This window comes from Cyrtonyx montezumae, unplaced genomic scaffold (assembly GCF_038088225.1).
Source record: "Cyrtonyx montezumae isolate F1298 unplaced genomic scaffold, pur_monq_1.0 scaffold_3, whole genome shotgun sequence".
Lineage (NCBI taxonomy): Eukaryota > Metazoa > Chordata > Aves > Galliformes > Odontophoridae > Cyrtonyx > Cyrtonyx montezumae.
In genome coordinates, this window is record NW_027072034.1 from 33,666,716 (window position 1) to 33,692,727 (window position 26,012).

General features: G+C 47.9%; 1 protein-coding gene across 1 annotated transcript in view; it reads left to right on the forward strand.

The window, feature by feature from the left end:
• Positions 1-12,466: 12,466 nt before the first annotated feature.
• The window catches only part of LONRF2 (LON peptidase N-terminal domain and ring finger 2), a 31,324-nt gene continuing 17,778 nt past the window's right edge, over positions 12,467-26,012 (forward strand). Inside the window, exon 1 of the mRNA XM_065741149.1 lies at positions 12,467-13,208. Coding sequence (XP_065597221.1) covers positions 12,467-13,208 — 742 coding nt within the window. The remainder of the gene's footprint in view (positions 13,209-26,012) is intronic.

The following is a 26,012-nucleotide window of genomic DNA, read 5'->3' on the forward strand; positions in this document are numbered from 1 at the left end:
CGTATGGCCACTAGTGATGAGTTTCCCCTTTCCCTGACCACAAGCTTTGGGATGTGATTTGCACAAGTATGGTTTGTCTGCAGCTGCAACTGAAGACAGTTGATGCCATAGTCTGAAAATAGAATTAAATCAGATTTTAGGTGAGACTTGAAAACAGGAAGACATTTTTTCCTTAGGCTTTCTGTATGTCAGATTTCCACCTTATGTCTGTGTTAGTACACGTTCCTTTACCTCACAGACATTTAGGGAAAACTCTACGGCAATAGAGGTGATTTTCTCAGTCACGCTGTAGGCGGTGCAGTAGAAACACCTGGTTGGATTGCTCTAACATTAGCATTCCTTAACTTTTCACCTTGACTATGCAGCTTCAGCCCTGAAGGACTCTGGGGGAGAATAGTGTTGGTGTGAGCAGCTACAAGCCGTGACAGTGCGTTTCTTGAGGGATAGTCACACTAGTTCACTCTAGTGGCGAATATGTGAAGAGCACGTGTCAAAATAAAGCCACAATAAACACTTTCCTTCACTTCAATCTTAATTCCAGGAAAAGCATTTGTCTGTGTAATTCTTCTCCATTATGGGATGTGCATTAATGCACCGTGGAATCTTGTAGTACACACTGCATGTGTTTTACTTACGAATGCTTGGGGCTGGATGGGGTTCAGCTGGAGGGTGATGTGAGTGCAAGGCTGCTGCTGACCATCTACAGAGAATCCTGGAGACCTCTCGGCTGCTGGGAAGAGTTAATGCCGAAGGATGAGGATCTAGGCAGCAGGATGGCAGTAAGCTTCCCCTTTGGCATCAAGGACTGCCAAGCACAAGTCCTGGGAATTCATTTTCAGGCTCATGAAGCTACCAGGTGGCAGACAGGGTCTCTCTGTGGTCCTCTGTGCTGGGATGGCTGGCGTTGGAGACATGAGGACAGTCATGGATATGTCTTGTCTCTGAGGTGACTTTTGACGTGGCCTCCCACAGGACTCTCATCTGAATGCTGAGAAACTTGAGCTGCATGACGTACTTGGCAGGAAGATTGGAAGCCCTCTGACCTGCTGGACTCAAAAGCAAGCAAAGGCTTGACGTTAAGTGGCACAGCATGACAAGCAGGGTGATGCAAGGGGTCACTATTATTCGATATCCCTGATGTTGGGTGATGAGCCAGCATGCACCTTCAACTGTTGTGTGTGAGGCATTAAACTGTGCATTGGGCAGGGAAAAGCTTGCTGTGCTGGGTGACAGAACAGCACTGTAAAACCTGGGATCTGGGCCAGTGAAAACCTCATGAAGTTTAGAAAGAAGTGCAGGGTTCAACACCTGGAGCAGAACAATCCCAGGCATCAGCGCAGGCTGGGGACCTACTAGCTAACTTACCTGAAACTTGAATGTAGGAAGCTCCCTACAAACATGGGGAAGAACTTCTCTGTGGTAAAGGTGATGGAGCACTGACACAGGCTGCCCAGAGAGGTTGTGGAGTCCTCTTCTATGGAGGTATTCAAGACCTGTCTGGATGCCTACCTGTGTAGGCTACCTGCTTTAGCAGAGGGGTCGGACTCAACGATCTCTTGAGGTCCCTTCCATCCCCTGCTATTTTGTGATTCAGTGACTCTCCAGCCCACCTGGCATGCAGGTAGAGCTCACTGTAGGATCCCTTGGAGCACCAACAAAGCAAGCTTGCTTAGCTGTTCTCCTGACCTCCTTACCTTGTTTTCCACGAGCACCTCCTTACTCCTGCAATGTGATCTCCTGCTCACACGGTCTTTTCACGGTAACGTGTGCTGGGTGTGACGTGCTGAGCAACATGCAAACAGCAATTTCACTTCTCAGGACGTTCCTCTGGCTTGACAGCTCACGCTGTTGACTCATGACACGTCTTTAACCTGGAGAACCACTGCTCCATATCCAGTTTTCCTGAAGGACTGCTTGCACACCTGAGCTGCTCTGTGTGTGTGCCGTGTGTTTCAGAAGTGTGCAGCGAGTGTTGGACAGCTGCGATGCATTGTATTGATTCACACCCACATAGCAACGGAGATGTGCAGCTTATGGTAGGAACACTAAGCCCTCCTTTGTTCACAATACAATCAGAGCTGCAGAAACCATAAGGTATTTGTGTGAAGGCAATGAAACATGCATGGCAAAAATCCTTGTGAATTGGTAACGGTTTCACCATTATTGCTTATTTAGCCTATTGGATCAAACCTATCTTTTGGTTTCTTTTATGGGTTGGGAGGGGGTCCTGGGTCAGATTCTGGAAACAATGAGAGTACTTTTTGTTAATTAAGAAAAACGATGTTTGAATTCTAAATTAAATCAGAATACCCTTAAGCTGCCCTGCTGTGAGTGCTTTTACGCAGAACTTCTGGCAGAGACTCAAGTGTTGCCACCATTCCTGTGCCCAGTGTTTGCTATTTAGGCATGTATTCAGGGATTTCTGGTGAAGACAGGGCAATATTAATGCCTCAGTGCAAGCCCAAGTGAAACTTCACCCAAACATGGGCACACAAATCCAAGACAGTCTGTGTCCAACCAGCATCAATGCACAGGGACTAGAAAATGTTGTGCTAGGATCTGCAACCTCAATTGGTTTGTGTATAGTTCACTGGTTCACTATAAAGAGATTCTGTACTCCGTTCTGACTTTCTGCATCATAAGCTTTTAACTTTCTGAACTCAGTCTGTGTTGACCAGGTGCACATTTAGGAAAGAGGAGGAGGAAGGAATCTGACCTGAATTTACAGAACTCCATTAACAAAGAACTCATCACAGCTCTTAGTAAAATGTCTTAGTGTTAATTATCTTCATAGTTAATTACTTCCAGTTATCATCACAGTTACGTATTTGATATTTATTTCTAGTCTAAGCTTTCTTCAACCTTCATGTACCTTATGATGCCTCAGTTTGCTGCAGCCAGGAGATTAAATGTGATATCAGTTCCGGTGTAGGTGTTGGACCTCGCCATAACCATCGTCAGCACTGGGAAGAACTGGGACTGATGTATCAGAGTGGGGTTTCTGCCTTCCCTGATTTTTTTCTCAGATACATCACAGCTTGTGTAACCTTCCATGGAGTGAGGCTCTGTTCCTGGCACGGACTGCAGAAGCACTGTCAGATTTTCAGTTTCTTTGACCGCATGTGTCAGCCCCATGATATATGGGCCGAAGAGAAATGGAAAGAGATAAATATAAAAAATATTGCAGAGCTTTGTTTCTCCAGTACTGTTTCCACAGATTTGCTTTAAGAATCCAACCAGGCTGGCAGGAGGAGCTCTTTTATTCCCTTGTGGTATAAATCTAAAACGCTTGCTTGCTGTGAAGAAGACATTTAAATTTGCAGCTGGGTGGCAGCCATCTTTATCTTTCTGGAAATCACCTGCATTTATTCACCCCTAACAGCACCATTGCTTGTTCTCCTTGACCTTACAAAAGAGATGCAAGGATTAGATTTCCAGACGCTGCGAATCCCTTTCTTAGAGACCAGTTTGAATTTCAGTCTGAAGTGAGACATTTTGCTGGGCACATGTTGGAACAAATCAGTCATGAATGCAGTTGTAACCCATCAGTGTCATTTGTATTTACCTGCTTAGCTGACACAAACTGCTCGGTACTCGAAATCTGCCGACTTTACTGAAGGGTTGCGCTTGCTACACCACCTAGAAAAATAAGGAAGTTGAAAGACACTGTTTAAATAAAGTTTATAAAAGATCTGAGCCAGTCATTATGGGGAGAAGAGACATCTCAAAGGGACAAGAGTTTTGGAGCCTGCTGATGGCTTATTTCATAAAACCAGAAAATTGATGTGTACCTGTGTGATAAATAAAGGCAGATTATACAGGTTGCTTGAGTGTAGCTTGGAAAAGGGCTTATCCTCAAGGTAACATATAAAGTAATGATCAGCATTAGCAGACAGCTATGAGCATTCTTTACTAGGACATTTAAAATACATCTCAAGGTTGTTGTTAAGAGTAAGCACTGTACGCTTGTGGCTGATGACCTATGAGATTTTACTCACATCATTGCATGAGTAGAAGAATGAGCTTCATGTATGAGCTTCAAGCACCTTTGAAAGCCATACTTGGTTCTACTTAGCCCCGTTTGCTGCTCAGAAGAAATTCCACTCAAAATCTTAATGGCTTTCACAGATCACATTCTAAATATCTCTGTGGAAGAGATTCTTAATGTGTTTTTACTCACTCATGACATTCATTATAAACCACTTTGAATCAAAATGGCTACAAACTCACTATTTTTGTACTCTTTCCATTTCTGAGAGGTTTGCTATTATGGGAGGTTATAGACTAGCTAATGCACTGCAGTTGAACTTAATCCGTGTTTTCCTTTTCCTTTTTTTTTTTTTTTTCCAAATCATTACTTTTAATTGAGGAGATGGTGCTTATTACACTGGCATTTACTTTCCAGATGGCATGAATGACAAAATACCCATTTGTTTGTGACGAGTCAGTACCTACATTTTACTTGCATGGTCCTTCTAGCAGACAGAGCTGCTCTCACTTATTTCATCTAAAGGGACTGACCTAACCTTTTGAAGCTTTACTCTTTGCTTCCTTAAAATCTGCATCAGTCTTAGACCTGATTGGTTCTTGGCTGGAGAGCACCCTATTAATCTGGACAAAGATGCTGAGTAAAGCTACATAAAGGATCATCTTTGCTGCATCTGAGCCAAGCTATGCACATGTAACCTTATACTGGCTGCCAATTCCCTAACGTGATTTTGCTTTTGTTTAGTAAGGAATGCACGATTCCACTGGAGTAGTGGAGTTTAAAAAAAAATAAATCAAACAAAGCAAGCATTTTACCCCTTCCATTCTTCCATCTTTTTGGTTCTGAAGCTGCATTCAGTATTTCTTACTCAAAATCCTCTCTGCTCAGAATCTTGCTAACTTCTTCAAAACAAATAGACATGAAAGGAGACCTCCCAACCACTTGGAAGAGTCCGTTGTGGTTCACTCCCCATAGTGCTCCTGCCATGGAAGCTTCCAAGGGCTTGCCCTCTCCAGCCTCCCCTTCCCCTTCTGCAGCTTTCTTCCTCTTCTTATTTTCATTTGTCCCCTTCAGTTTCTAACTAGCCTATGTGGAAAAAGTCACTTCTTGCATCTGTAAGCAACAGACTGGTCAGCCCCTCTCCACAGAGCACTGTCCTTCCTGCCTTCTTCCCATTTGCCTCCAAGCATGTTCAACATACTTCCCAAAGCCACTGGCTTTTGCTTTCCCCCAGATCTAATTCAGGTCTCTTCCATCTGTTCCTGTCCCCTATGTAATATGTTAAACGCTGTTAAACCCTATCATCTCTAGAAGGTTCATGACCATTGTCACCTGGTTCCCTTCCTTACAGATCCTTGTCCCTTCTACTCTTTTTGCAGAAGGGTGCTGTCCCTCAGGGTTGCTCTTGGATTTCCTCTCTGCTGCCCTTCTGGGCAATGTTAGCCCCAAACAAAGCTTTTACTTTAATCTTATTTCTTCCCACAGCTAAAAGAAAACACAATGTCTTCTGACATGTTGGTGGATACCTGGTCACAGCCAAAAGGCCAAATCTTTTCACACTTCCTCTCAGCTGTACTTCTTGTAACACAGACCTGTAAATCTTGGTTTCCTATTATTTGGCCCTAATGTTCAGGCTTTGTACAAATATTTCCATTCCTTCCTGCCCTGTGCTGTCTAGACAAGTTCTCATGTCTGTTCAGCCTCCTGTGCTATTTTCCCCATTTCAGTTATTCTGCTCACATAGGACTGGCTCTGTTCTCCTTGCGCTGCATGTTCACTAACAACTCATTCAAGCTCCCTGTCCTTCAATTCTCCTGTGCTCCCTTCAGGTCCTTCTACCCTCTTCTATGCAAACAGAAATTTCCCTTGATCTCTTCCATCACCTCATTCAGCTCTACTTGTCAGCGTTTTTCATTTCTGAGATGCTGAGCTTTCTCTATCTGAAGCCCCGGCAGATGGGCCGCTCCCCTGGTGGAGGAATCCCTCACCACCTAAGCTTGCTCTTCACCTCAGCACCTTCTTCTGGAGAAATTCAGCACATTGGTTTCCATCGCTGGAGCAGCAAGTACTGACTTCACCTTTTCAGCTGAGGCCTTTGGAGCCAGTTCCCTGTTCCAGTCCCCCAGTGACCACACAGTGATCTGCCTTGAACATGCATTTCCACAGCAAGGTCTGCTGAGTGGAAAAACAGAAGGCTCTGACTCAGAAATGCCCTGATTTGGAAAGGCTGAGGGCCACACCTCATGGAACAGAATGGCTGACCTTTGCCGGAGCAGCTGCTCCGTAACAGTGACCCAAAAGCATCGTTTAGTCAAAATATGAAAAGCCACTATACTCTCCTTCCAATGTTGCCTTTGCCAAAGGAAAAAAAAAAAAGACAAACACTCATTGTTCAGGAGGTGGAAATTCGCCTTGCCCCGTCTGCTCTTGACTGGCGAAGAATAATAGACATTATTTTGCTATGTTCTCTCTGGTTTGTATCTCCCAACCTGCTGTGCATTTTGTAGCCCACAAAACTTTGATGGCCAGGTGTGACATTCAGAGCTCTCTAATGCTTGAGCTAGCACTGAAGGTCAGGTTGGCTGGCACCCATGCTGAATGCCCTACGAGGACTCACAGCAGAACTGTTGTAGCATAGGCTGCCAGTGTTTCTACAGCAGGGACATGAGGAGGGAGATCAGCAGTTTTCAGAGAGGAAGAAGACTTTGCGGTCCTCTCCAACTGTAGAAATGTGATCAATTTTCTGCCTCAGCACCATCAGATCTTCATAATGTTTTTCCCATCTGACCCACATTTATTTTTGTATGCACAGTGTCTGGGTGTTTCGGGAAAATGTGTCATGTGCTGACTCACAGTAAAGAAGCGATCAAAACAGGGCAAGAAATTTTCATTCAGGCAAAGGAGTGGTGTCCCATGCATGCATCTAACTGATGTTATCCACCTTTATCGTGCTGGATTGCTGGGCAAATAAATTAATGCTTGAGGTCCACTGTGCTGCTAATTAATTAGGACAGATCCTGGGTCTCAGAAAGTAAACTGTGGGAAACCATGGCCATGGGATGCTGGAGCATAGCACCAGGGCATCTTTCTCCAGACTCCTAGAAAATTTATGCCAGAGCATTTGGTCTCAAAGAAGGCTTGCTGGTGTGCAGCATCACACCAGCACTGTCAAACAGCAGGGGTATTCCTTCTGAAATGTGAAAAGAGGGAAGTAAAAATATATGCATGCAAAAGTCGAGCATGCCAAGAGTGAGATAAAACAGCTGAAAAGAGAATTATGGAAAGGCCAGGAGGGGGAGAGAGATGCTGATCCTGTCTGTGGTTCCAGGACATCCCTGTGGCCTGAGAGAAGCAGAGATGGGAGAAGCCCCAGAAGGCATCAGATGCCCCTGTGTGCATGGGGAGCCCTTCCGTGACACCCACTGGGACCATTCAAGAGGGAACACCCATGCTGAGCTCTTGGCACACACAGAGGGACATGAGATGACACTGAATGTGACGTGCTGTCCTGCTTTTTCAAGCAAGCTGGGTGCCAAAAGGGTGCCTTGCCATGGTGCACCATCTCACTTTGCTTCGGGTAGTGCTGGCATGCTGTGAGCCTGTTGGCAGCCCTTTCCACCCCAATGTGCACGGGCCATTAGCTTCCAGCAGGATCCAGCTACTGCTGACTTGAAGCATGTGTAGCAAACCTCAGCAGTGCGAGTGGGGCTGTGTGAAGCCCTGTTTCAACAGGGACTGCAACACAGATGCAAAGACTTTTGCCCTGGGTTTGCTTGCAGAACCCGCTCAAGCTCAGTGAGGAAACGAGCCCCATTTATCCACTGGTGGAGACTGCAATCAGAGGACTTCAGATTGCACTGCCACTGGCATCATTCTTCCCCGCCCATTAGAGACTGGGCACCGATCTAAGAGCCTGGAGTTGCTTGCTCCACACAGGAGCAATGTGAAGGGAATCCAGTAGTGTACTGCAACTAATTGACTCCTTCTGCATCACCGGATGTGTTAATGGTTTGTTGGACAGTTATCAAGTTGTTTAATCTTCAGCCCATGCAGGATGTAGTTAGGAATAATATCTTTTGTACACGATCCATGTGTGTCACGCTGCAAGGACAGGATCCTTCTCCCTGCTGGGATGTTGCAAGGAAGGAGGAAAACCTCCCAAAACAGCCTCAGCTCCTATGACTCACAGCATCTAGATTGTTACACTACTGCTGGGGGTGAGGGGGAACTCTTAATTAGATTTATATCAATGGATTTTAGCTAGCACCTTTTTCTTCACTGCACTACTCTATACTTTTCTTACAAGAATGACACTTCTGCAAAAAAAGCTTTCTTTTTAAAAAGTAGAAAAGTACCATTGCTATTTCATATAGGGCAAATTCACTAAACCAACAAAGAATCTGGTAATAATAATCATACGGTGACCTTTTCTTTTGAAAGCTGGAAAGTTTTTGATAAATGAGGCAGCGATTAGAGAAAGAAAAGCAGTGGAGCACTGGCTAGAAGAGCTGGGTTCTGCAGTCTGCTGTGGGATTTCTGTGTGCCAAAGTATAAGTCACTTATACTAAGACTTAGACTGATAATTGTATGGCTCACAGATTCAAAGTGCTCATGCTTAGGCCCAAACTCTGAACTCTCAGTGCTTGAATCCAATCACAGCTCAAGCAAAGATGTCCTTCTGACTGTCCGTGTATCTGACAAATGATCTTTGAGGATTTCAAGCACTATTTACACAGGATTGAGTGACCTGAGTTAGTGGCTGCTGTTAGTGCAGCACAGTATGACTATTACAAATCAAAAGGCGTGGGGGACTGCATGGTGACCATTGGGATCTCGCTGGGAAGCTGTATCTTCTGCCCCACGTCTTGTAGAGAAAATAGCATGGGATGAATGAAAAAAAGATGTAACAGTTAAAGGAGAGGTGAAAGAGGCAACTCGAATAAGCATACACAGCCTTAATTATGCTGTATGCTAATTTTAGTATGTTTGACTTGACAACTTCTGTAACATTTTAGCACGGTGGCGATATTTGCGCACTGATTATATCCTCACACGCCTTTCTAATTAAGCTGTTCCAAAACAGTAACAGACAGATCTCCTCCACAGGAACATCAAAACAAACTGGAGTTTAACACTTCAAACTATCTTGGAATAGAAATGTGCTAGAGGAATTGAACATGCCCTCCCAATATGTAAATGCTCTCATTTCCAAGTTGCTTCCTCCCCTCCTTTCCCCTTCAAGTATAATTCTACCCTGGAGAGAAAACTAGGGAAAACCCAGCCTCAGGAAGAAGCTGAGAATTCAGCTGCAAACTTAAAGGAAACCCAGTGCCAACCCTGAAGAGTTTATCAGTGACTCAGAGGGGTAAGCACCCAGAATTCTCCCTTGGGAAAGCAGATGGACCTCTGTGGCTGCATAGTGCTTGATTCAGCAGCATGAGGCCACTCCTGGGTGGAAATACAGCAATCACAGGAACAATAATGCTACTGACCAACAAACAAACTGGCACACGGGAATATTTTTTTTTAAGCTGAGGAAGCTGGGAAGAGTTTTGCCCTGAGCACAAGTGCAGGTCCCTCACTTCCTGCAGGAGGCAACGCTTCCAAACTACAGCTTTTCTGCTGGTGAAAATTGCAAGTTAGTAGTGGTGTTTTGATCAGTTTACAGAGAGTTTTTGAGAAGTCCACTTGGCTCTGTGGCTGTTGCAAACTGTCACTCTCAGCTCATCCAACAAGAAGCCATAAACTGCATGGCCATATCACCCATCCCAAGGGAACTTCTTGGCAGAAGAATGGTATGTTACTTTTCCTAACATACCCTGACCTTAGTTGAATAACCTGGGAATATTACCAATAATCCCAGCGAGAAACACGAGCTTTTTAATTATAGACCACTGACAGTTTTGCTGTAGTTTCTTGCCTCCACTTCCTCGCTGTTTTGCAGGATATCAGTCCTACCTGCTAAGCAATAACAGGCACATAGATGAGTGCTTCACCTCTTCTGCCACTGTGCATCCTCCATCACTCCCCTGCGAGCAGCAGCTCATTTTGATGTCATTTTTTATGCAACCATAGAATCATTAAGGCTTCAAAAGACTACTAAGATGATCTAGTCCAACTACTAGCCCATCTTCACCATACCCACTTGACCACGTCCCTCAGTGCCACATCTACACGGTTCTTGAACACCTTCAGGGATGGTGACTCCACCACCTCCCTGGGCAGCCTGTGCCACTGCCTCACCGCTCTTTCTGAGAGGAAATTTTTTATAACATCCAACCTGGACCTCCCCTGCTGCAACTGAAGGCCATTATCTCTCATATTTCTCTTATCACACCACATTTGTCTCAGCAAGGCATCAGCTTCCATAAAAACACACAGAGCAAGGGAAGCTCGCTCTGAAGCTGACACAGAAGGAAACTGTATTGAAAGAATGACCAGTACTTGGGATGGCTGTGTTCTGCCCATGCAAAATGTTGCTCTTGGGCCCTGATGGCAAGCAGTTCTGGAAGAGGCAGGGGTAAGAAGGGAAAGCTGCCACATTGAGCCAGTCTTGAATGGGAGCGAGGTAATTTTGTCCCCTTGCAAACAGCTGCCTTCAGAAAACCAGAGGCTGCATACAGGAGACCATCGATAGTGCTACTAAATAAAGCAGTTCCCTCCCTTGGGGAAAGGTACTGCTGCAGTGCCTGCTGAGTGCTTATGAGCAGAGGACAGCGGCCACCCAGCAGGCTGCAACATGCACAGCAGCATGCTGGCTGCCCAGCTGGCCCTGCTCAATACTCTTGGCTGAGCTGGTGCCACCGTGCCGCACTGTCATGCAGTGAGGAAAGGGCTGTCATGCAGCAGCTGGGACACGTGGGGTGAAACAACGTGGCCGGACGTGCTCACCTGCTGCCTGCTCTCACGGGAGGGCTGCAGGGAGGTTCCCAGCATGAACTGGATGGGGCAATCGGCAAAAATGCTGCTGCTCCTCATCAGGGTCCTAGGAAGCAGAGGTGGAGTGGCCCAAGGAGTGAGCTCGTATTTACTCATCCTCCCATGCTCCTGAGACCTGACCTCGATGCAGAAGAGCAGAACCAGGCACATTTGTTCAGTCCTTTATGAATAATGGCCCCAGCACACTTGGACACCATGGCAATGGGATTGATGCCATCTTATCTCCAAGTGAAGATGCCAAGAAAGGGAATCATAGAATCACTGAGGATGGAAAAAACCTCAGGTAGTCCAATTGCTAGCCCACCCCCACCGTGCCCACTGACCACATCCCTCAGTGCCACATCCACGCAGTACTTGAACACCTCAAAGGACAGTGACTCCACCACCTCCCTGGGCAGCCTGTGCCACTGCCTCACTGCTCTTTCTCATAGAAATTTTTTGTAACATCCAACCTGGACCTCCCCTGGCTGTCACCTCTCATCCTATTGCTAGTTATCTGGGAGAAGAGGCTGATCCCCACCTCACCACAACCTCCTCCATCCAGTCATCACTGCTCAGAGAACCATCACATTACCTGCGTGGAGCGGGCAAAGCCAAGAGGCAGTGGGGCTGCAGACAAGGCCACAGGTGGATGTGTGGTGACAGGTCCCCATCGGACCTTGTGGCCTCACAGGAAGAAGGCAGAAACCACAGTAACCTCTGGTGCAGCTGCAGCCCAATTGGAAACCGTGCTGCTCCTCGTGCTGCCAGGCTCCCGTTCCTCAGAACGGTTTGTTTACAGCTGTGTCTAAAATAAACGTTGCCTACATTTTTATTTTTTTATATTTTACTCCTGTTATTCCTGCGGAGCGAGTTGGATTCCTTTCTGACTCACGCATGATTAACTAACTTCCAGCTGCATTATCTTCATTGTTGCTGCCGATGCGCCAGCCAGCGCTCAGCACGACGTGCAGACCCCAAGCTGCGTTGGCAGCGCTGCCGCTTACAGAAAAAGATTTTTTCTGAGAGCCGGGGCTCGGAGATTTATTGTTATTGGTTTTATTGGTTTTTTTTTTTGGGGGGGTATTTTTTCGTTATTATTTTTTTTTCTTCAAGCGAACACACGTGCTCGGCTCTCTCGAGAAGTGAAGAGCACCCTTTGCCCTGCGCAGCCGCCCCATAGCGAGTGTTACGGCGAGCCCAGCGGCGAGCAGCCCATCCCGGGGCTCGGGCCTCAGGGCCGGCGCTTAGGGCCGGAGCAGCCCCAGGGCCCGGCATCAGGAGGCGGGAAAGGGAAGGAAGAGGCCGAGCCCGGCGGGACGGGTACCCGGCCCCCTCGTGCCGCCCCTCCCCTCCCGTTCCCTCGCGGGGCATCGCAGCGTGCCGCCCCCGCCTCCGGCCGTTCGCCGCCCGGGAGCCGCCCCCCGCCGCCGCGGCGCGTCCCGCCCCCGCCCCGCCCTCCCTTCCCGTCGCCGTCCCCTCCCAGGAAGGAGCCGGAGTCGGCGGCGCCGCGGGCCCGGCATGGAGTAGGGCGGCCCGGGGCCGGCGGCGCCGCGCGGCATGGAGCTGGGCCCGGGGCCCTGCGCGCTGCCCGCCGGGGCCGGCGCCGGGAGCGGTTCGGGCGGCCCGTGCGCCGAGATGCTGCAGGTGGCCGAGGAGGCCTTCCGCGGCGGCAACTTCGAGCTGGCGGCCGACATCTACGGCTCGGAGCTGGCCGAGCTGCCGCAGCCCGAGCGGGGCCTGTGCCTCCGGCGCGCCGACGCGCTGGCGCGGGCCGGCCGCATGGCCGAGGCGCTGGACGCCTACGGCGCGGCGGCGCGGCTGGCGCGGCTGCGGCCCGAGGAGCTGCGGGAGCTGGCCGAGAGCCTGGCGCTCAGCATCCGCGACAAGGAGCTGCGCCTGCCGCCCCCGCCGCTCGGTTCCTCGGGCGGCGGAGCCGAGGGCGAGGCGCTGGGAGACCCGGCCTGCTGCCGTCCGCCGGAGCTTTTCGCCTGCCCGCTGTGCCGGCGGCTGCTGTGCGAGCCCGTCACCCTGCACTGCGGGCACACCCACTGCCGCCGCTGCGCCGAGCCCGGGGACTGCGGCCGCTGCCACCGGGCGCGCCGCCCCGCAGAGCCGCCCGCCGCCCAGCCGCAGCCGCCCGCCGCCCGGCCGCGGGTCAACGTGGTGCTGGGCAACCTGCTGCAGAAGTGGTTCGGCGCCGAGAGCCGGGCGCGGCGGCTGCGCGCCGAGGGGGACGAGCTGCGGGAGCGGCAGGAGCTGCCGGCAGCGCTGGAGAAGTACGACCAGGCGCTGGAGATGGGTGAGCGGCGGCCGGGGACGGGGGGGACCGGGAGCGGGGAGGAGTTCCGGCCGCGAGTTTGGAGAGCGAGCCCTCCCCGTGCTCGCCCGGCGGGGAGCTGCTATTTTCGGCCCGCGGTTATTTTCGTCCCCGCTCGGAAGGTGTCTCGCGTTGAGCCGCCTGCAGTCGATGACTCATTATGCAGCATTTCTAGAAAATCCCCTCTCGTGTTTGTGGGGGGAACCGTCTTGCACGGGGACGTGCGCGGCCGCGTTGGCGTCCGGCTGCGGCGTGGCCCCGCGCCCGGTGGCCGCGGTTCGCTGCGAACCGCGGCCATCGGAAGCGCTCGGTGGCATCGCGAACGGGTGGGAAGGCTCAGGTTATTTTTGTCTTGACGCCGCGTCAGGGTAAATCAGCGCCGTGACTTTGCGGAGAGCGTCGACCCGCGTTTTGAGTGTAACCCCTTTAGACAGTTTTTACCTCCTGCGCTTTGTTTGTGCGTGGTGTTTGCGGAGGAGCGGGGCTTTATTTAAAAGGGGCACTCGGAGCGGGAGCACAGCCGTGGTTGCCTGCGGGAGATTGGTCCTCTGCATTGGTTGTAGCCCCGTAGTAGCACGCTGTATGGGCGTAGGCACGGGGCTGGGAGCTGGGAGCCTGCACGCCCGCCCCCCTCCCCCTTCATAGACGTCTGCTTTGGTGGGGGAGGGAGGGGAGCCAGCCGCCGTGGCGTTACGGAGGCGAGATCCTGCGGGCAGATGTCACCGAGACGAAGGAAACGTCAAGAAAGCAACGTTCCTCCTCGGTGGAGGAGTTCCTTCCCTCCTTTGTAGCAGAACCGCGTCCTTTGCTATCCCTCGCCCCCACCTTCCCTCGTCTCAGCGAGCAACACTTGGCTTTGTTCTGCTCTGCTACCCGCAGATGTGGGCTTCTCCCTCTCCACGGCTCTTGGTTGGCAGTGGGAAGCCGAGGGCTGCGGGCAGCATGGCTGGCCCGGCTGTTCGTGGCTCCTCCACAGCCCGCGCTCTCCGTAAAACTATTACACGGTTTAGCTGAAGTAATCTCTGGTAAAGTAGGGCAGGACAGAGAGCTGGGGAAGGAAGGTGAAGCGGAGGGAGGGGAGGGGCTCAATGTAGGTCACAGGGAGTTTTTGAAGGCAGCCTGTGAAAAAGGAAAAAAAAAATCCTAAAATATAGCCGGGGATGCAGGAAAGGGAGGTGTGGCAGCAGTATGCTCCGTGCTGCTCTGAGTATGGTGGCCCAGGGGGATGCAGTGTGCCTGTCCCTGCAGCACGTCCTCCAGCTCTGGCTGTGTGCCTCAGGGTCCTGAAGTAATGAATGCTGTCACCGTGACTTATCCCTGTGAGAATAACAGCAGGCATCTTGCTGGCTTTCTGAACCCTAACACCAGGGGTAACTGTCTGTTTGCAGATTCAGTTCTCTCCTGATGAAAGGCAGCCCCCCACCCCCAGTGCTGCAGCCTCCCCTCATGTCCCCTCAGGCTGTGTTTGCGCCTAGGCCAAGCTGCCTTCAGAGCCCCAGGGGTCTTCAGCTTCCATCCCTGGTACCGCTTCTTCCACCTCTGTTGTTGCTGGGAATCATGGCAGTGGAGGTCTCTGTGGTTTTTCAGAAACAGGAGTGGAGGCTGAAGGGCATGTGGGTTATACGTGTCCTTCAATGAGAAAGACTCCAGCCCTCTTGGTCTGTGGCTCAGTGGGATTTTACTCCTGTTTCCCTGCAGGAAAAAAGGCTTGGTGTGACAACATTTGTAACAGTAAAGCAGACCTTCCTTAGCAGTTGGGTTTTGTTGCCTCTTCTGATCTGCACTTTGATCCTTGGGGGTGCTTCAAGTGTGCTGTAGCTCTCTTCTTCGCAGTGGGGTCTGGAGTATTTGATTTCAGATAGGAAAAAAATACTCTCATGTTATCAAGGTGATGGCTGTTTGCAGCAGAACTAGTCAGTCTTGCTGGGTGTTTCTCAGATACGTTCGTCCTTTTGTGCTTATCTATCAGGATTGCAGAGTCCCCACTGCTTCTGTCTTTGTTCTGAAGCATTCTGCTGGGGTTTCAAGTGTGGGGTTGTTACTGTTTTTGAGAAAACTGGCTCCTGGCCCTCTTAAGAAGGCCACAGCTTTGGTCATCTCCACCTCTTAGACAAAGCGGCTGCCGCTTTCACTGCCGCAGACATTGGAATAGGTCTCAGTTGTTGCAAGGTATCTAATTACCTTTTCTTCAAAGCAAGCACGTGTCAAGCCACTTGAAAGGAAGCATTTGTTTCCAGCTGGATTGCGCTCTGTGCCAAGCTTTGTGCCTCTCAGCCATCGCAACATCCAGCATTGCCATTTGGGCAGCACCCAGCACTCCTGGCTGCTCCTCCTGCGTGTGAGGTGGGGGTACCAGAGGTGGGTTTCCTCCTTGCCACCTGAGTTTATTCTCTTTTCTTGCTAGCATTATAGATGTGCACAAAACTGTCTGGGAGCTGTACAGGTGTGTGTGTGTGTGTGCACAGAGACTGGGGGTGGCAGGATTGCAGTTGCAAATAAGCAGGTATTTTGTGGATATGCTTTTGAATGTATAGGTTTTATTTTTGTTTTTGTCCTTCCAGACAGCAAATCCTAATTACAGAGGTAGCAGGTGGCTGTCCCTTAGCAGGGGAGATAACAAGTAAGGCTTTTTCCCAGGTAAGGTGTCTTAATTCTATAGGGCCAAAGACTGCATCACAGTGGGGGAGGGACACGGCAACACTGTTCGTTTTCAGGGAGCAATATTTATCAAAAAATAGTCTGTCTCATTCAGACCAGTCGGGAGCTCATTGCACATTTAGTGCAGTGTAGTCTGCAGGCTTTAAAATTAGATTCAGCATGGATCTGAAGGAGACTGCACTCTTCTCAGGGTGAGAGCATGCTAGTAAGCAAATAAACACAGAGACCATAAGGGGATTTGGGTACTGGTGACTCATTCCTTCAGCTGCCGATCCTCCATGCCTTTCTTCCTATTGAGGCAGCCTATTAGCATCCCATGCCTTTCCTGTAAATAAGCCTACAAACGCCTGCTCAGAGCGTGCGGCTGCCTCCTGCGCTAGCTGCAGAACTGGGGGATTGCTAATGCACGTATCCACTCAGATTACCCAGTTTCTTTATTTTTATCCCCCCTTAAGGGGTTCAGAATAAGACTATAGGAGATTCCTGAGGTTGAAGACCATGATTGAGTGAAGGATGGATTAGTATGGGTGTAAGGGAGCTTTTTCTTCCCAAGCACACAGAGGGGGCCACTTTGCCCACACATCTCCATTTCTATTGGATAAAGAGCCTAAGGCAAGGGGAAGGTAAGCTCAGTTGGAGTCTGCCAATAGCACTGGTTGTGGAGTGCTGCCATGGGTACCTGGTGCTGCCACTTCCATTTCTGGGATGGAAACTAGCATGCTGGCCCTGAGAGATGGGGTAGCATTTGGAGCATGGCTGTAAACAAAACTAGGCACTTTCCTGGGCTTTGGTGACAGGACGAGGCTCAGTCTCTCTTGAGTGAACCTCAGGGGAGAGGGAGAAGAAACCTCTTTTCATCTCAGTGGAGGTTCACCAGAAATTGGCCTGATCCAAAAGAAAGCTTAATGCAGCCACTCAGCACTAATTTGTTTTGTGGTAAAGCCATTCATGGAAACTTATTTGGCACCCAATGAATTCTCCCTTAATAAGAATTCAATTACTGGGGGGGAAAGCAAGCCAGAAGGCAGTAGAAGTGTGGCATAGAGACTCAGGCTCATGAGGACAACATCTCAGGCAAGATGTGCCTGTTCTCCAGCAGCCATAGCCTTTTAGGACAGCTTTTAAGTGCTAGGCCCTGCACCTCTATGTAGATATGATATGTAGAACACTGTGGTTTGTGTGCTGCACTGTGCCCTCTGCCTGCACAGAGCATCAAGGGTGGAATGTCTGCGAACTGTTTTGGCCTTCTTGGAATCACAATGATAGGGTTTCCCAAGTTGGAAGGGACCCACACAGGCAATTGAGTCTAGCTCCTGACTCTATATAGCACCACCACCCAAAATCCGAATCTGTTTGGACACCACTGTCACTCTTTGAACTCTGGATTTGGGGCTGTGCCTAGTGCCCTGTGCAGCCCCTTCCATGCCCACCGCGCTGTGGTGCAGCACTGTCCCTACCCCCAGCTGCCCCTGCCCTGACAGCTCCATGCTGTTCCCTTGGGCCCTGTTGCTGTCACACTGAGCAGAGCTCAGCGCTGCCCCTCCACTCGCTGTGAGAGCTGCAGGTGCTGTCAGGCCTTCCCTCAGCTCCTTTTGTCCAGTTGCATCTCTCCTCTTATGTATACGTGTTTGTTCATGTCAGTGTTTTTGCATATGAATTTAGTTTTGTTACAGTCTGTACTCCTTCCCATAGTTTTACATCAGTACTGAGGATGAACATCTGCATTTTCACTGACACTGGCTTTCAGGCTTAAATCTGTTAATGATATGCAGATTTTAGAGCCCATACTTAGCTTGCTGAAGAACAGCTCATCTGTTCCAGAGTGCGGGGCAAGTGTGAGCTGCCCGTTTCCCAGCTGTGAGGGAGCTGCTAACAGCTTGTGTCTGTTTTTGTGGGCTGGGTGTCACTTTACATCAGTTGCTGTTAAGTAGGAGGGGAAAAAAAAGGAATTGTGAATAGGAAGTAAGTGTCTTGCTGCGTCCTTTGACCTTCCGTACAGACTTTTTTATAAGTGATGCTTTAGTAGAAGTAGGTTCCAAAACAGCTGCCGTGGATGTTCCTGCCAGGTAAAAGCCAAGCTGTGGCAGACTGCTGCTTGCTGAGGAGCACAGAGTGAAATATGACAACAGTCAGCCTCCTGTTGCTGTCCATAGGTGTGGGTGAGGGATTGGCCGCTCTGATCGAGGTCAGAAGAAGCAGAGAACTGCAGACTCCCCTCTGTGTCTGCACTGGGAAGCTGTGTTTAAATTGCTCTATAAAGATGATAGACTCATAGGGGTTGGAAGGGACCTCAAGAGATCGAGTCCAACCCCGATGACTGATACAGGTTTTATTGTTGCTGCTTTCTTAGGACTTGTGCTTCTTAGTGGTATGCTTGCATTGAAGAGGCATTGTTCAAAGAGATCATCCACAGTCCCTGCATGTGAATTATATGCATTAGTGCACTTTAATGGTCTTTTCTTCTTGGTGCACTATTTCTAGAAGACTGCTATCAAAGATAAGGTCATCTGTCTTTCTCATGTGGTTAAAAAAAGAGATTGACTGAATCTTCCTTCATCACAGTGTGTCTTGGGAATGCTTCTGATTTCCAGTAGTAAAGAAAAGTCTCTTGACTTTGTACCGACTATTAAAGAAAAGGCACAAAAACAAAGGGAGGATTTAAAAAGCTGGTGGATGACTGTCACGACTCCTGGAATGGCGAATGATTCAGTCATTTTAATAATTTATCAAAAAAGTATTTAGTTTTGTAGCTACTGAAGTATGACTTCTAAATGAAGAATGAGAGTCTTTCTGAAATTACATGCTGCAAAAAATAGCAGATGCTTTCTTCTTAGGGAAGCTGCTAAAAAAGGAACTTTCCCATCTTTCTGTAAAAGCACCTCTTGAAATCTGCCTGAATTAAACATGTCTCCCAAACCATTTTTTTTGGTTTTGCATTGGCACAAAAATATGTAAAAATAGAAATTGACTAGAAACTGTGTACACTGAATGTTATTTTAAACTTAAAATATTTTGTAGACTACCCCCACAAACACTTCTTTTAATACTGAGGTAGTACTTGAAAAAACTGTCATATGTGAAGTATTCACTGCTCCTGCAAATGTGTGAAGTACTTTGAAGAAGGAGCTTGTGTTGCTTTTGATTGTTGAAGAGCTGATGGCTTAAAACTCAAATCCCATTGCTGAATATGACAGTTTTGTCCATTTGCAAGGGCTTGCTGAAGGCAGGAACATTGCAGGATTGTGAGACTGGGGACGACGTGAGTCCTGGGCAGGGATGTGTCTGTGGTGATCACTGGGAGGTGATCTTCAGGTGTTCAATTTTAGAGTAGTTAAGAATGCTCCTGTAGTGTAGTTATTGCACCACTCAGGGTAGTTACTCCCCTCCCTCCCCCTGTATCATCTATATGTAATTTCCTATAAACAGCTGAACTACTTCCAAAATCCTTCAGGTTTTCTTGCATGTAGACATAGTTTGCTCTCTAGGATTATTCAAACAGCTCTTAAAAGAGCAGTGTATTGACTTTTACTGTGATAAAGTGTAACAAAGGCATCTTTTGCTTTTGGAAGAAGACATTTATGGAACTGACTTGCTCTCTTTAATCTGAAGATGAGTGAGTTACTTTACCACTCCTCTCACACAGATGTGTTACACGATCTGCTGTATTTCAGGACAAAAGCAGTGGGGTAGTAACTAAGAAACAAGAAGGTCCTTTTTGCAATTTGCAGAGTCAGAGATCCTAGACTAAAATAAACTTTAACTGGAAAAAGGCGGCTACAGAAATTTCAAAAGTAACTGTTAGAACTGTAGTTTAAATACAGATTGTGACTAAAAAAAAAAGCAACTAGATTATTATCTGTGAGGTTGTATTATGATAGCATAGCTTGCTGTAAATTGATCTTGTTTTCTGTGATCTTAGAATCACTTTGCAGTCACTGACTTGTGTGCACCTCAGCTGCCTGTTAGTGTGGGGCATCTGGATATCAGCTAGAGTCTTTTGAAGATTAATCACGAGTTTGACCTCTTGGCTTTGGTTAGTGTGGGTTTTGCTTCTTATGTTTTAATACTTAAATCTGTTAGCATTTTGATTTTACCTGACCTTGGTGTGAGTAACTTAGTTCTGAGTCGGCTGGTGTAGGGAACCTGCTTTGGCAGGGGAGTTGGACTCAATGATCTCTTGAGGTCCCTTCCAACCCCTATGATTCTGTGCTGTCCTCTCTAAGGAAGGACTTTGTTAGAAAACCTTACCTGAATCCCTAACTAAATGGTGTGAGAACCAGTAAACGTGGAAAATTAGTCACATTTGTGTACTCAGTAGTTTATTATGTTAGTGCTGAGCAGCCGTGGATGGAGTTGGGTTTTGTCAAGTGAGACAGTGCCCAGATATCCAAGGGACGAAGCGGAAACTGACAGTGTGGGGAGGAGATGTTGGTTCACGCAGTCAGATCTGGAAATAGTGGGATCCATCTAACAGAAATGTGAAAAGATAGGATTTTGTTAGGAGGTGTGGATAATCTAATCAATTACATTTGGCTGTATTCTGAACAATCTTGAATTAAGGGCTTGTGCTGTACCATGAAGTTCTCCGCTTGGTTGGTACAGAAGGTTCTCATTGGCTTTACAATTGTGGGAATGCGAACTAAGCCGTAGGGTAATGTAATTGGTCTGACTTGCTTCTGCCTCATTAGGTCGGAGGTACAGTCTAGAGGACAGGGCACAAAGTTAACTGTACCCTCTTTATGGCAGCTCTTCTTCTGGGCAGAATACAGCTTCTCTTCCAGTGTTTCCCTCGAGTAATCAAGGGAGGAGTGATTAACTGTGCAGAGTGCTGATGACAGTCCAGCTTTAAATAATGCGCAGAGCTTCCTAGCTGAGAAATTACTCACTGAGCCCAAAATAAAACCTCTGGGAATCCAAAGTGTTTTGTCAAACATACAGAAAAATCTGTGTTCTTATATCTGAACCCTTCCCAGAGGGTGTTCTTGACAGCAGGAGGCAAAGAACTAAAGCCCAGAGAGAACTTAACTTGCCTAGAAATTATATGCTCTTAATAGCATGTCAACTGTGTTGCATTATCACTTCAACTGAAGAAAACAAGGAACTGTCTTGTTATCTTCCCTGGACCAGAAAGTATCTAGGTAAGTATGCTCCAGAATGAGGAAGCAAATGGTTCCATGTCCTTGTATTTTTGGAAGGAAAGGCAAGGGGACAGAGCTGTAGCTTCAGTGCCACTTGTGAAGTAGTGGCTATAACTTGCGCACTCCAGTTGTAGAATTAGTTTCAGAGCCATCTAGATTGGAGAAGGCCTTTGACATCTCCAAGTCCAGCCATCACCCTGAGTTGCTGAATACCTTCACTAGACCGTGTCCCTTAGCGTGGCATCCATGTGTCTCTTAAGTACCTGCAGGGACAGGGACACTGTCTCCCTGGGCAGGCCATTCCTCCTTTTTCTGGAGGCACTTCTTCCTGATTTGAGAAACACTCAAAGGTTTCTGGTTGGGCAAAGATCTTAGTGATAGCAGCAAAGTTTATTCCTTATTGCAGTAATGGGCGGACTCCCTGTGTTGGCAAGGGAGAGATTGCTCCCCAGTCAGTGAAATTCATTCCCTACGTGTATACCCTTGGCCCGACACAGGTAATGCTCTCCTGGCACTTGCTCGTTAGTTGAGCGTCTCAGAATCACAGTCTCCCCAACGCTGTTGCTATGATACATTTCCATATAAGGTCCATTACCACTTTCCTATGGAGATAGAAGGGCAGTGTTTCCAAAAGTTAACACCATTCTTTCTGTTCTAGGCTCTCCCCACCCTGCATATTTTTCTTATCTTGTGCCCGTCTCAATTCTACCCAAGTCATGATTTCCCCCAATTTCAGCTTGACTCTGTTCAGCAACTGTTTTTGTGTAAAAAGCAAACAAACAAACAAAAAAACTTATATAACTGTTTCACAAGAGGGTTATAAGTTCAGTAAGGCCTACACTACATACAGAAAATACTGGAAACTTCCACTGCAGGAGCACAATCTACCTCTCACACTGATATCTGATCTAAACCTCCCTTAGCATGTCCTGCATGCTGTAGAATGGAGACCACACCATCCTCTCTACAGTCTCAGGTGCTTATGATGAGTGTGATGTGGCCTTCCCTCAGCCTCCTTTTCTCAAGACCAAACAGCCCCGGTTCCCAAGGACACACCTACTATGTTATTTTCTAGTCTCCTTTGTGGGTGAAGACACACTTTGGTTTGGGGTGGCTTTAGGAAATGTATAATGCGCACCTTTGTTGTCTGTACAGTTACCTTCTCAGTCAGTGTGAGTCATTTGCCTTATATCTGTGATGTCAAATACTTTATATCTGCGTGAATAATGAAACAAAAAAAGCTGCACTGTAGGCAGAACCTGTAGTAGGAAGTTATGTGTTTTCATTATGACTGCTGTGGTAGTGTGAGCGTGGAAGAAGGAAGTGGCTTTGGACACATCTTTTAAACAGCACGGTGGTGGCCATATTGCACAGACTGTGAGTGCAGGAGTGCAGTGATACCTGCACCCTTGCTTCTCGGGGTGGGCTCTTGCTTCAGCTTGTAACTTCGTTTGCCACAACGTCTGGCAGCATTGCTTGTGTAGTGGAACTAGGTGCTTGTGTAACAGTTGTACTGTAGAGCAGTGTGCTGCTTCTGCTCAGCAGTAAGCTTATGAAAGGGATTAGTCTTATTTCGCTGAGTTGTATAATCTTGGCTGTGGATGAGTTCAGGGCTGGGAAGGTCTTGGGGTTGCTTCATCTGATCCTACTGAGATGTGTTTTGGCTGCACAAGGACTTTGAATAATTCTCCTATTATGGATTTTAATTTTTTCTTTAATGATGATTAAAGGTACCACAGAATATCCCGAGTTGGAAGGGACTGAGAAGGACCTTCGAATCCAGCTCCTGGTTCCACACAGCCCCACCCAAAATTCAAACTCTGAGAGCAGTGTCCAAATGCTCCTTGAAATCCAACACTTGGGCCATGCCCTGTGCAGCCCTTTCCGTGTCCACCATGCTGTGGTGCAGCACTGTCTCTACCCTCAGCTGCCCCTCCCCTGACAGCTCCCTGCCGTTCCCTCGGGCCCTGTCGCTGTCACAGGGAGCAGAGCTCAGTAGGGAGCTGCAGCCACCATGAGGGCTCTCCTCTGCTCTGCGCTGAGAGACCTCAGCCACATCTCAAGTCTTCCCCTCCATACCCTTCACCAGCTTTGTAGCCCTCCTGTGGGACACTCTTAATGGTTCTATGTCCTTCATATATTCGGGTGCTCAGAACTGCACACTACTTAGAAGAGGGCCCAGCTGAAGTCCTTGTGCCTGTCCAGGACATGAACATCACTTCCCCGCACAGAACTATTTGTCAGAGCCTGTTCCATATCAGCTCAAGTCTGTTGGGCTGCAGGAATTGGCTAGTGGAGAAAGGAGCTCCCAGTTCTGGAGTCTTTCTGAGATAAAACCTCTTGCACGCTTCATATGGAGTTTTGATTTGTTTTCACGTACTGTAAGACTGACAGTGATAGAAATGTAAGGAGAAATCGCTGTGAGGCTCAGAAAGTGTTATTTCTTTTTAATAATCCAATTAGTGTGGGTTGATTAATGAGAAACTGCGGGCTTGCTGATTGTTAGCATACATAGTGATTGTTGCCGTTCTTCAGTTCTGGGGAGCTAAACTTGTTTTTCGTCTTTGCTATAGATGGGATTTTTATTTGCATTCCTGACTTTCTTTACTGCTTTTGCTAATCATCTCATCAAGCCCACTTGTGCCCTGTTCCCCAACCAGACCAGCAGGGCTACATGCAGAGCACAATGAAGGAAGCCACATTTCTTGCTTGGTGAAAGTGACGCTAAAATGTGGGAAAGTATTTTCCCTAGAATTCTGTGTGGATTGACTCTTGCTAGGAGGACTCGGGTGTTTTTGTCATGACACTGTTTCAAATAGGAAACGCAGTTAGGTCTGAAGTAGATTTGAATAAAACATGCTCTTCTAGGAAGAAATGTCTGATAAGAAGGATTAGGAAGTTCTAGCAACCTTCAGCTAATTCTTTCTGTGCTGAATTCCTGGAAAAAATCTCTGGTGTAGTTTTTTACAGAAAAACTCTAAGCGTCATCCATGTCCTGTTTAGAAAATTCTCTAATTGCACTCATTTTCTCCTAGCACAAGGAGGTTTGGAGGAGTCATGTTCTTTTCTGTCAGCCTCCTGCATTCAACCATACAGTATTTTTAAAATGAGAAGGCTTGGAGCTACCTGGAAAAGTAATTTTGAGATTTAGCTTTTGCATAAGTACAAGTGTGATTTAATGAACGTCTGCGCAAGAGCACAAAGGTGATGTGAGCAAAGCTGAGGTTAAACTTACTAGGAGGGGTAGTAAGCTAACATTTCTGGAAAATCTGAGCCAGTTATTGCATCAGTTTCAGCAAGCTGGCAAGCACTCTCTGTGTTGGTGATATTTGGCTGTGCCAGAAAGGATCCAGGATGCACGGAGCTGCTGAGCCCCTTGATGTTGTGCAGTGCTCAGGCATCATCTCACGCTGTGGGGTGAAGGCTGAGAGGGAGGGTGCCATGTGCTAATGTTCCCATGACCTGTGGCTGCTACGAAATGTGTGTCCCGGCTGCCCGGAGCCGCAGATCCTGGGAGGCTCAGTGGTGGATCCGTGATGCTGACAAGGACATAAATTTTGCTGTGCAGCTGCAGGCTCCCAGAAGATTTGGATTCAGGAAATGCCATCTGTTGGTATTGTGGAAACAGTAACATTTTCTATGCTTTTCTGCTTTAGTTTGGCCAGAGATACCAAGTCATTTCATAAAAGAAACCTTTTATTCTTAACCTCAGTGGGAAAGAATGGGTGCGTTATGTTAAAGCAAACCACTGGGTATTGTGTGTCTTTGTGGTTTTGTTTTAAATAAACTTGACGCTTCTTTGTAGTATGTCAGCACCTAGCAGTGTTCCTCAACTCTGTACGTCCTCAAGCCCTCTCCATCCACCTCATGTGATTTTTCTTTTTTTTTCCCTACACGGCAAATGAGGGAGTTGAACAACTCAGCAGTGCTTACAGGGTCTGTTTATTAAAGCTGTACCTGGATACTGTTTTTCTTGCTACCTGAAGCTCTATTGGCATCGGCCAGCTGCCAGACAGCTTTTCCTGGTGCTGGTTTTACTGATCAACTACAGGATGCCTCAGTCCATCTGACCTTAAGAAGTCACGTAGCCTAGAATTGTTTCTTGGGTGGCTTTGCAGTGCTGTTTGTTCTGGCCCACGGTGCCCTTCGTGTGGTGCCGGTGTCTGTTAGCTCGTGGTTTCTAAGACGTGCAGCAGAGCCCTGCTCCTTCTCTGTGCTGCCAGGTGCAGCTGCCCGCAGGCCAGCCCCAGCCCCATGCTGACGATGGGACGTGCCAGTGGCCTCACCACCCGATGGAGGTGAACTTGAATGAAGGAGGCTGGGCAGTGCTCCAGCTACCAAGCCCTGTCTGACCGCCTAATCTCACTGTAGAAAACCTGTTATTTTGTATTCTCCTAAATACCGTTCTCTAGAGCGAAGCTGGAAGCTTGTTCCCCCTGCTCCCTTTCTCTTCCTGGGTTAATGAATAACTGGCTAGGAATGTTTAGTTAAAATGGACCACACCTTTTGCTTTCTAATTGAGACTTGGTGAACAGAAGGAATGAGTCTGGAGTAGATGTAGCTTTTAATGATGTGGCTCAAGTTTATTTCAGTAGCTTAATTTCCCTTCGTGTTAAGAGAGCCTTTTGGATTTTGCTTTGGGAAGATTTGCAGTCCTTGTAACACAGTTGTGTTCTGCGTGACATTTTTGATTAAAACAAAGACTTCTGCAGTTCAGATGATCCAAAAAAAACGAACTGATGAAGCTGATCTCTGAATCTGCTGAATGTATGAGCTGCTCTGAATTGTCTGCTGGAAAACATGAAATGTCACCATGGCTGAAATGTCAGTGGTGCACTAGTGAACAGAAGCAGGAAGCTGACTTGCCTGCCCAATAAGCTTGCACTGCTTCCTTTCCCTCCTTGGTGCCAAAAAGTACCCCACCCAGTGCTCTGCCTAATGCTGGAGCATTACCACATCTACCCCATCAGTAATTGCAGAAAGAACATGC